The sequence below is a fragment of the Onychostoma macrolepis genome, chromosome 01 (assembly GCF_012432095.1).
Source record: "Onychostoma macrolepis isolate SWU-2019 chromosome 01, ASM1243209v1, whole genome shotgun sequence".
Classification (NCBI taxonomy): Eukaryota; Metazoa; Chordata; class Actinopteri; order Cypriniformes; family Cyprinidae; genus Onychostoma; species Onychostoma macrolepis.
In genome coordinates, this window is record NC_081155.1 from 19,086,356 (window position 1) to 19,097,730 (window position 11,375).

At 39.2% G+C, this 11,375-nt stretch overlaps 2 protein-coding genes across 2 annotated transcripts; one reads left to right on the top strand and one right to left on the bottom strand.

Moving 5' to 3' along the window:
- Positions 1-78: 78 nt before the first annotated feature.
- Positions 79-4,613, bottom strand: si:ch73-109d9.2 (uncharacterized protein LOC565042 homolog). The gene is made up of 4 exons (XM_058779038.1): positions 3,796-4,613; positions 2,567-2,694; positions 1,936-2,044; positions 79-1,849 (listed from the first exon to the last, which is right to left on the bottom strand). The coding sequence occupies exons 1-4, from the start codon at positions 4,070-4,072 to the stop codon at positions 771-773; spliced, it is 1,593 nt and encodes a 530-aa protein (XP_058635021.1). The 5' UTR covers positions 4,073-4,613; the 3' UTR covers positions 79-770.
- Positions 4,614-5,797: 1,184 nt separating this feature from the next.
- On the top strand, positions 5,798-10,070 carry LOC131545366 (uncharacterized). Its single transcript, XM_058784104.1, has 4 exons — positions 5,798-6,292; positions 6,605-6,756; positions 7,048-7,159; positions 7,663-10,070. Exons 1-4 carry the CDS (start codon positions 6,022-6,024, stop codon positions 9,804-9,806), a joined length of 2,679 nt encoding a protein of 892 aa, XP_058640087.1. The 5' UTR covers positions 5,798-6,021; the 3' UTR covers positions 9,807-10,070.
- Positions 10,071-11,375: the final 1,305 nt, after the last annotated feature.

Sequence of the window (11,375 nt, forward strand, 5' to 3'; positions counted from 1 at the left end):
ACACTAAGCATTTGGAATAAACAGCTGGAGGATTTAATCAACCACCAACCGGATAAATCTTTTAAGTGACATTTGACTATGTATCGCTGAAGCAGAGAGCTGAAAATGGACTGATATTGTATGATGTGACACACATTGCATATCTGAGCACATATATATTTGGTAGGTTTATTAAAATAAACCGAAATAAATCTATTTTTCAAAATGAGTGACACACACAAAGCTATAAAGAGCAGGAAAGTGCCGATCTCTGACCACTCTACATCACAAGTAAACAATATTCAAACTTTTAAGTGATGCAAAGTTGGCCACATTATCCATAGCATAACTTATAAGCATAGTTCACCCGAAAATGAATATTCTATAGTCATTTACTCTTGAACCGGTTTTACTTCATTTCCTCTGCTAAACACAAAAGACATTCTGAAGAATGTTGGAAACCAAACAGATTATAAAGACAAATAAAAGAAGATACATTTATTAAAAAAAAAAAAAAAAAAAACACTTCCTTTATGTTCCACAAGAAGAATGTCATGCAGGACTTAAACTACCTAAGGGAAAGGAAATAATGAATATTCATTTTTGGATGAACTATCCCTTTCAGAAAAAACTAATTTAAATTATACAGAAGACATAACTATAATGGGAGCTTCTACAGCAACGATGTTATGACTTATGGAAAACACCTGGATTTATGGCCCTCCAACAATTTGTGATTTAGGACCTTCTAGCAGAAACAACTCTTTAAGGTTATGTGGTGAATTGTTTTCTTATGGATTGTTCTGGTCAGCACTATGTTTGCGCTGATGTGACCTGAGATGATCCAGTCGTTTGAAGCTCAGTCCACAGACACCGCAGCAGTACGGTCTTTCTCCTGTATGGGTACGTTGATGGACTTTCAAGATGTCGGCCCGGGTGAAGCTCTTACTGCACAGAGTGCACTTGTGTGGTTTCTCCTGCGTGTGAATCCTCTGATGCAGCTTGAGATTCCACAGTCGGCTGAATTTGTTCCCACACAGCGTGCAGGTGTAGGGCTTGTCTCCAGTCTGACTGCATCGGTGCCGTCGCAGGTCACTGAAGGATGAGTATCCTTTCCCACAGTGGCTGCACAAGTGCAGACCGTCCCGCTGGTGGACACGCTGGTGCACTTTTAGGTTGCAGGCCTGAGTGAACTTCTTACCGCACTGGTTACAAGTGTATGCAGCACTTGAACTGACTCGGTGGGCGACTGGGAAGGCTTTTGCAGAAGCCCTGCTGTCTCCTATTGCTTGTCCAACATTAGGTTTCAGAGAATGATTAAATGCATGTCCCTTATAAACTGCACCACTAGCTGTGTCCTCAACATACAGCGAGTGTCCTCTATGTCCAGCACCTCCTGCAACCCCACTGCGAACTTCTGTGAAGGAATTTATGTCTTGCAAGTGGCCATCTGCATTAATAAGTAAACAGTGCATGTCTCCATCCACGTCTTGTGTCTCTGCGGTTACTTGCACAGGTAAAGAGCCTCTGTTTCCTCTCTTACTCTTAATGGAAGAGCTGTGATGTCTCCCACCTTCTTGGTCCAGGTCGTTTTGATCAGGCCCAACAGCAACCGATACTGAATTACCCAACATGTCTTCAGTTCTTTCTCCGAGACCGTCCAGGTCTCCCATGTCCAGTTCATGCACACCGTAGCTTGCTAGCTCTTCTGCATCATAACGGGTCCGATACGTCAGGCCCTGGATGTCTGTGATGTCTACGTAAGCTTCATTGTCAGCAGTATGATCAAGTCCAGAGCTCCACTCTTCCTGAATCTGCTGCAGCTCCTGCTCACTGTAACTGTGAGCTGAGAAATCTGATGTCTCCGCTCCTAGAAAACCAAACATGGAGAAAAATCTTCAAACACAGTCTAATCTGAGAGGGATAAAGTAGTAATCATATGTTTAAAAATTACACCTTCAGTATCCAACGTCCACCCATCCTGAAGCCCTTTATTAGCGGCAGTGACATAAAGGGTCTCCTCTTTTAATACGCAGTCCAGTTTCCTGACCTCTGTGCTTGCAGACTACAGAGAATACAATGTGACAGAACGTGCACAGAATGTTAAAGTCACGATGAAACGGAAGTAGCAACAGATCTTTTCTTCTGTATTGTGATGAAACAGATTATCAGAAAAAGAAACATGTAGGATGGGGACTTGGTTCTATATCAGTTGTTGATTGGATGGAGCATCCAGTTGATTTTAAGAAAGGGGCAGAGTTTAAGCAGAGTTATGATTAGAGAAGTCATACATACATCATAAAGAAGTCTTTTGTTTCACTGGAAGTGTACTAAATTGAGGGCCAGTTTGACTTCATGCAGTTATTTGTGTAATAGGTGTATTCGTTGTGTGATTATTAGTCTGGCAGTTAGTTAATGACCTATAGTTATGACCCAGACCGCGTTAGAGACCCGGATGCTGGCGCAGTTTAGAAAAGGTGTAGGCGAGCGCTGTTATTATAATAATAATATTATAAGACACAGCTTTTGAGAAACACTGCAGTACAAACAAGGTTCATAAAAGTGGTTTATCCAGTAGGCTACTCACCTCTGCTGTATTACTGGTGCTGGTTTGGTCTTCTAGTCGCTCTTTTCCCAAAAGTGTGTCAGACTCCAACTCACAGCTTCTCCAGTTCCCATCCGGAACCTTCTCCTGTTTGAGGCTGCGCTCATTTTCTACATGTGGTCAAGGGTGAATGCAACTGTGAGGGCATTGATTACACAGTCCTTTAATGGTCTTTAAAGGGATGGAAGGGAAAAAAAGTCATATCTGGAATGACATGGGGGTCTTAATTCCTTTTTTTTTTTATGTTATGTTGCAGGTTTGGAGTTTTGCTTTGTCAAATACTGGTTAACCTATGATGCTTTTTGGGGGTTTTCGTGTGACTTCTCATTTAGGGTCATGCACATGCCTGCAAAGTGTTGATGTATTGTGGAATGTGCTTGCAAACTGCTTCTACAATTATGATGTTTGTGGGTCAATTAAAACCAGCTGCACAGACCTGAAAATACAAATGTTTTTTTATGCCTTTCGTTATGCCAGTTTCTCAACCAGCCTGAGGGTATTTACATGAATATTTGTGACCCTGTCTGTGAAATCCAGGCTAAAGTCTCAAAATCTAATTATGAGATAACGGTCTCAGTCAATATTAAAGATACCAAGGTCACATTTTCACAGAATGTTCTTTACCTTATGAAGGATGATTTTATGCAGAAAATAGTAAATCACCAAAAAATGACTTTAGCTGGGTTTTCAAAGGCAGGGTCACATTTATGCATTGTCATTACGCACTTATCTGACATTTTTATCAGTTTTTGCATGTTCAGCTCACTGGGAATCTCATGATTGTCACTAGCACCTTGCTGAACTGTAAATAAAAACACAATATCAATAATATTCACAATTTGTGAACAAATGTTTAAAGTTGTTAAATACACATTAAAAAACACAATACATTTCATTGTTTTATATATTTAAATTAATGTTAAAGGTTTGCTATTTTTACCAGATGTATTTATTGTATGACCACAAACCCATTTTTTTATTTTTAACCTAATACAAGGGTCAAGTTAAATGTGCAAGATTTCAGTATGCATGGTTCACAATAAAGTCCTGTTCTGATCTACAGTAATTACTAGCAAAGAAATCACCAAGTTAATTATATCAAATATGATCTTCCTATAGATTATAAAATCATTAAATTTCCTTTTGTAGAACATTACAAATGGTGAAAATCAAGACACTGAGCCTGAGTTGAATTGTGATCGTGTACAAACCTGATTGTGGTGACATTTCTTCTGTTTCCTCGGTACACACACGGGCTTTGTCACACTCTGCACACCTCAGACTCCTCACACTCGTCTCTTGGCTTTTCCGTCTGGTCTCGCTCCACTGGAGCCTCTTCTTCAGAGTCTCTACCTGCTCTCGACTGCGGGACACTTCCTTCACGAAACTGTCCTCCACGAGACGGCTGATCTCAAATATGGCAGCTTTAAAAACGGTCTCCATGACCCCAGACAGCTGTGACTGAAACGAGTGTATGACTTCGGACATATTGACGAGTAAACAGATTTTTTTTTAAAAGCCTTAAACCAACCGTGAAAAGTCTAGCTACTTTCTATGTTATATAAACAAGCTACAAAGGCCTCCAGCTCCTTGTTAGACGTTTCAAACCAAATTGTCACATCATGTTGTTGATGCGTGTTTTCGACCCATCTTTTAGTTTAGTCAAATCTGCTCTCGTCCACACACTTGCTAGCAAAAGCTAGCGAGGACTGTTATTGTTAGTTGACCGGTTATTGTTCTCTTATTAGTGTCACATTTAAATAATGTAACATAAACGATACGCGGAGAATCAGTGCTGATCCAAAAACATGCACTCGTCCTACAGCGGGACTGACTGGAAGCACTTCCTGAAGCAAACATACGGATGGAAGGTAGGGACAAATTTAAAGGAACAGTTCACCCAAACAAATTTACATAGCGTTTACGTATATACAGCAGTTTACTCAAAATCATTTATTTTAGGGCTGGGCGATATATCGCATTCGCATCTCGGCAGTAAAGCCGTTTCCTTGATTAGCGGTAAATCTCCATCACCTGTTTTCAAATGGAGCGGCATTTAATACACAGAGCCGTAGTTCACTGACAAGCTACACAATATCACGTTCATTATCGCAGGTGAAAACAGGTGATGGAGATTTACCGCTAATCAAGGAACCGGCTTTACTGACGAGATGCGCATGCATATCGCATGAGATATATCGCCTAGCCCTAATTTATTTACATATATATTTCCACAATAAAAAAAATAATAATCATCATCATTTCTTTACCTTCATGTTGTTGCAAACCTGTGTGATTTATTTATTTTTTCTTCTTCTTTTTAATCTGTGGGAGAGAAAAGTAGACTTTGAGCGGAATGACAGCCCCAGACTGAGACAAGGTGCGATTGAACAGGAGAAATTAAAAAAAGAAAAGAAAAGAAAAAACAATATATAGATAAATTTAAAGCACAATACAAATGAAGATGTGCAACATTAAACTGAAGTCATATTTTTGAGTTTACTTCACTGATCTATAATAGAGAACATTATATAGCTATTATATAGATCAGTGGTTTGCTTTTTTATTGCAACAGAAGTAGCAGAGATATAAGACCTCAAGAAAAGAAAAAAAACTTGAGAACCGCTGCTCTATAGGCCTTCTATTGGAAAGGACGCAATTTGCATGTATTTCCCTTTTCTAATGTAGGCCTAGGCCTAATATAACTACTGTAACGTAATCAGTTTTGTTATTTATGAAACCATATAACATAAGTTATATGATGTAAAATCTGCCAAAATTTATTTATGAAACTTACATATCAAGTAGCTGACTTCTCAGTTATTGATAGCATAGTTAAAAGAAAAAAAGGCTATTTTGTGTGTGTGTGGGGGGGGGGGGGGCATGTAAAGTTTTTATCGATATTTTTTAACTCACTGCATTATCAATTTAGGCAATCTTAGACCTTTTTTTAAATCAGCAGAATTTTGTCAAGATGCAGGACTGTGTAATGCAAGTCATAAATGTTTTGTGTCTCATCTACATGAAGAGTTCAGATGCAAAACCCTCTAACTGCCGTTTGAAATTTTCATCTAAAATGAGCATTTTTCTCAGGCTCCTGTTTTATGTTCAGTTATTTTATTTTAAAGTGAAATTACTGAACCTACACATAGGAGCCTGATAAAAAATGCTCATTTTAGATGAAAATTTCAAACGGCAGTTAGAGGGTTTTGCATCTGAACTCTTCATGTAGGCTATGCATTGTTTTAGAGCTTTAGAGCGTTTCAGTGTCATATTAAAAGCAGACCGCAAACTATCTTTACTGCAGTCTCTAAGTCTATAAATACAACTTTTTAACATTCAGTGCGGAAGTATACCGCCCTCCCCTGGACGCGTCACTGTGATTCTCGTTGATTAAAGAGATCATAACGTCTTCTCCATAAAATTAACTTAAAACCATGCCGGACGCGAGCGAGGACGATTGTGACGGGTTTCAGACCCAGTTCACGCACATAATGGAAACAATTTTACAGACTGCTGTCAGGGAAGCGACCAAACTTTATGATGGCACTTTGCAGCGCTTGAAAGCGGAATTGGTGCAGATGAGGCAAGAGAAAGTCAACACGAAGACAGGTGACACATCCAGCCAGAGCACAAATAGATCCTCTGAAGCCGGGAGCCAGAGGACTGGAAACAGCTCCAAACATCGTGATATTGGCGTGCAGTGTGGTAAGTCTTTCTCTTACAACAGTGCTGTTCCTGGGTTGAGGCGTGCATTAAACACTTCCTGGAACATTAGAACCACTTTTAACGGCTTAGACAAAGCCAGATGGTAAATACATTCAATGGCCTTTTTCTCTGACTCTTCAGCTGTCTATGAACTTTTTTTTTACAAATATATTTAATATATGTATATTTAAATCAATTTTATCTCTTAATCTGTCATTTGTTATGTATAGGCTACCCTCTTAAAAACATAAGATGTTTATTCTGGTTAGGTTTTTTTTTCAACAGGGTATTTACAGTTTTGTTTTGTCTCAGAAAAGCCCACTTTGGTTGACTGGGGATGCAGCCCTCTTGAGTTTATAGGACAACGTCTTAATGTGGGAGACATAACTAGTGATAAACTCACAGATCTGTGTGCCAGTGAGGAAGGGAACAGACAGCTTGCATTGCTCCTCATCAAAAAAGAGGTAAGAAATGAGGGGCACATGATAGTACACTTCTCCTCCTCCCTTCCTCACCCTTTTTTGTTTTGCATATCAATTATGTGGTGAAAAACAGCAGAGTTCACAGACTGAGGTCGTATTTCCTCTCTGTAAGGGTTTTCTATATTTAAAGGCTCGACTGAATATCAAAATGCTATGTGAGGTCAATTAGGATTGAGTTTAAATCTTATGTTCATAGTTGATCTTTATGGAGTGGACAGTATTTGAACGCCATAGCCCCTTTATACATTATTATTTTATGTTCTGTGTCTTCAGCCTCAAGAGACTGAATGCAACAGCTATGCACCAGGATACTTTCTACTAAAGCAAGAGGGTGCTGAGCCCATACTGGTGCGCAGAGTGCCAGATAAGGACACCGTGGAAAGGGGTACAAGAGTCATTCACAAATTCAATTGAATAATAAGAACAATTCTTATATATGTCATATCTTATATGTAGTTCTTTCACAAGTCCACAATGGAGACTCAACTGCTTTGTGTAATATGCATTTACTAATTTAGCAGCAACTGATAGAATTATATAAAATATAGGTCATTATATAACCATTTTTAAAGGTTGAACTTTTTACACTTGAATTATTTTTTTTTTAAATCTTCTATTTACATATAATTATCATATAAGAGCCAATCCTTTTCAAATAAAAAAATATGCATAAAAATTTGGAAATTGACAATAAGTATATATGAGCTGTATTTCACAGTTAGGATTAAAAAAAAAAAAAATAGTGCAGATGAAATTACCCCAACCCGTAATGTACACCACTCAGATACTCAACTAATCCATCTGTTGAGGACTCAATTTGCAACTTTTTATATTTACATTTTGTCTTCCTTTTGTTCCTTTCTTGCATCTTCACCTCTCTATTCACAGTTGCGATCCCACCAGCATTGCAAACAATAACCAGACACAATAACAACCATAGAGAAAAGTCACCACCACCAGTGAGTACTTCCTCTTGTAGTCGTAGAGTGGATTCCAGTGGTCCAAAACCCAATCAAACTATACAACCCATCCGAGGTACATCTGAAAGAACATTGGAAAACACAGAAGGCTTGTCTTTCCAAAACAAAAGACAGAATGCCAGTGCACCAGCGCAGACATCAACTTCTTCAGTACTTCCCAATTTGACCCAGACTCCTGCTTCCAATGTTAACTCGTCTGTGCCAATGATTGAGCTGTCTGGTGCTCCATCAATACCTCAAACCAAGCCTACAGCTTCATTAGTTCATCGTCGACCAAACCCAAATCCTCAAACATCAAACCAAACCGTAGTCCCTCAGAAAGAGGGGTCAAATATCTGTCAAAACACCTACCTAACTCTTGTTCCTCCAAGCCAAGTCTTAGTAACAGAGCCTCATTCCTCCAAACAGCGAGCTCAGGCATTGGTTTCACATACTGAGAGAACTCTTTCAACCATTGCCTTGCTAAACCAGGCCAATGAGCCATTAACCCAATGTTCCTCTCAACTTACACAACCACCATTCTTTCCATCACAATCCATCAAAACACTAGCCCAAGAGATAACTCCACAAGTACACACTGTCATGCCATCAAGACACGTTCCTGTCGCAGCAGCTCCAAATACCCTTCCACCAGTCCAGGATCGGATTCCCTCATCCAGTCTTGTTCCTCCTCAATCCCATGTTTTTGCATCACCACAGATAATGCCAGCACATTCTGTGAATTCAAGTCCATCATTCCAGTTCCCTTTGGTTCTGCCACACAATCCAGTTCAGGCGACGCCACCTTCTTATCTGCCAACGCATGTTCCATTTACTTCTCCACATATTCCAGTTAACGCAATTCAGGGATCCGTCTCCTTAAACCCACCTCAACCTCCACTCACGCAATCTCAATATCCACCACAATCCGATCAATTCTCCTCTTCTCCAGACCAGTTTTTTCCTCCACCTGATAATACGCCAGGTTTGCTTGAATCTCTTGATACTTTGCATTTGCATTCACCTATCGTGATAACACCACAAGATGCCTTGGAGCAGGTACCCATGCACCATTTTCAGCCATCTGGGCAGTTTGCACCTCTGCTAACACTGAAGGAGCAACAAGCTGCCACTTCCGCTAACGTTGTTTTAGGGCGAGTACCCATTCCATCTTTAGATACCACTGCATCTCCAGTTGACAACTTCGAAGCGGACATATCATTTTCATCATGTTGCACAGAGAGAAATGATAAAGACCTTTCAGAAGATGATGACACACCTACACTCCAGTCTAGACTTCGAAAACAAAGAAAGATTTCCTCCAAATCTAGACAAATACATCCTGCAGGTGAGGATGGTACACTTATGGTAAAGGATAAGAGGGTGGATCAGGTGCAGAACGACTTGATTAGTGATACGCCACATTCTGGCTCAAATAACGGAAATCAACTATTACCAAAACCTTCGGGCAAAACACTGCAGAGAAGTACAGAGTGTCCCCAGTGTGGAAGGGTCCTCAGCAATGCATCAGCCTTGGAGAACCACATGAGACTTCATACGGGTGAAAGACCTTATACCTGTTCCCAGTGTGGAAAAGCATTTCCTAGTGTCCGAGGTCTTAACCGGCATATGAAGGTCCATGCAGAGGAAAAGCGGTATCAGTGTGAGGAGTGTGGGAAGAGTTTTGTATACCACTTTACCCTTACTAAACATCAGCTTATTCACTCTGGAGAAAGGCCGTTTCCTTGTAAAGTTTGTGGAAAGAGGTTTTTGGCCAAGGCAGACCGGGCTACCCATATGCGAATGCACACCGGAGAGAAGCCGTTCGCGTGCACTCTATGTGGGAAGAAGTTTAAACATAGAGTCGCTCTGAATATGCATATGCAGGGGCATAGAGGAGAGAAACGCTACATCTGCCCCCACTGTGAAAAGGGATTTGTGGATCTAGGCAATTTTAAAAGACACAAGCTCATCCACACAGGAGAAAGACCGTTTGAGTGCAAGGAATGCGGGAAACGCTTTACTCAGTCGGCCCATCTCAAGAAACATGTCAACACACAACACGTTACATGAAAAAAATCATTTGGATTGTTCAATATTAAGCATTCAGTTCATCTACTACGGAGCCCTTTACAGGACATTGTGGTGGGAAAAATTCGGGGTGAATGGAAAAAAATTCAGGGTGGGAGGAAAAAATTTTTTTCAAATGTTTTGCGTTCTCTCGCAAAACCATTTGAGTTCGGACAAACGCTTCCTGATTACTTTGCAGCTTGCAGTGGTTACAGGTTCATAGAGTTTTTATTTTGTACTTTGACTCAAGTATAAAGAAATACAGTCAGTCAGTGGTTAGTTCAAGGCACGGTTTTGGGACATTCTAAAACGCTTTAATGTGGCTTAATGTATTAAAACAGTGACATTAGGACCAAATTCGATAATAAGAAATACTAATAAAATTGTTAGGTTTATATTAATAACCTTATTAATAATATTACTATTAATAAAGGAGAATAGCCCAGAATATGAATGCAATGGATTTGGTATTTTTAAATCACCGTTTTCATTATAGCCTACCTTAAGTGTTTTATGGGGGAGAAAAAGCTTAGGCTACGTGCAGGGCGTTGCGTTCATATTCTGGGCTATTCTGCTTAGTAATATTATTAATAAGGTTATTAATATTAGCCTAATAATTGTATCAGCTTTATCGAATTTGGTCCTCCAAGTCACTGTTTTAAAACATTAAGCATTTTATTATGTCCCAAAACCGTGCCTTGAACTAAGTACTGACTTATTATTTTATTTGAGTCCAAGTTCAAAATAAAACTCTATGAACCGCTCCGTTGTGAACATACGAGCTGTAACCACTGCAAGCTGTAAAGTAAACAGGAAGCGTTTGTCCGAACGCAAAAGTTTTGCGAGGGAACGCAAATATCTTTGCGAGAGAATGCAAAACATTGGAATTTTTTTTTTGTCCTCCCACCCTGAATTTTTCCCACCACAATGTCCTGTAAAGGGCTCCGTAATCTACTGATCTGCTGATAAATATTCTGTTACAGAAAATAAAACAGTATTAGGTCCGACTGTAAATTAATTTATGAAGATGCCATTTCTTAAAGACAATTTAAAAAAAAAAAGTTAACTGTTTTACTGCATTAATTTTGTGCATTGCTCTTTTTCTCGTACCATCACAGCAAATAAAATTGCATACTTTTATTAAAGTGCTTTAATGAAGCACTTTTGAAATGTGAAGTAATAAAATGTGATGATTGTTCTATTCTTTTGTCAGTGTGAAACTTGTATACTGCTTGTTTATTATATATATATATATATATATGTCCATCTTACTATGGTGCAAATAGCAATAAAACACCTTAGGTGTCATTTTGTAAAATGATACCTATGTAAACTGAGTTTGTTTGCTCCACAGTTTATCTTGAAATAGTATTATTAGTCATATTCTATGTGTTCATATGAATGTACTAGTATGATGCAGACAAAAAAGAAATCATAACCACTGGGTGGCGCTGTATGATACCGCAGATTGTCTAACACACCAATTATAAACCTCAAGATTAAAATAACTTAGAATTGCAGTAGAGATGAAAACAAAACAAGGGCAGAAATACACTGTGAAGAATTGTAAAC

Bases quoted from the DNA above. Each gene is read 5' to 3' on its own strand.
- si:ch73-109d9.2 (XM_058779038.1), bottom strand. From the start codon at position 4,072: ATGTCCGAAGTCATACACTCGTTTCAGTCACAGCTGTCTGGGGTCATG. The intron at 2,695-3,795 runs GTTTGTACACGA...GACCACATGTAG, and splicing joins AGAAATGTCACCACAATCAG to AAAATGAGCGCAGCCTCAAA. The intron at 1,850-1,935 runs GTGTAATTTTTA...TTGGTTTTCTAG, and splicing joins GTGGACGTTGGATACTGAAG to GAGCGGAGACATCAGATTTC.
- LOC131545366 (XM_058784104.1), top strand. From the start codon at position 6,022: ATGCCGGACGCGAGCGAGGACGATTGTGACGGGTTTCAGACCCAGTTC. The intron at 6,293-6,604 runs GTAAGTCTTTCT...GTTTTGTCTCAG, and splicing joins TGATATTGGCGTGCAGTGTG to AAAAGCCCACTTTGGTTGAC. The intron at 6,757-7,047 runs GTAAGAAATGAG...CTGTGTCTTCAG, and splicing joins TGCTCCTCATCAAAAAAGAG to CCTCAAGAGACTGAATGCAA.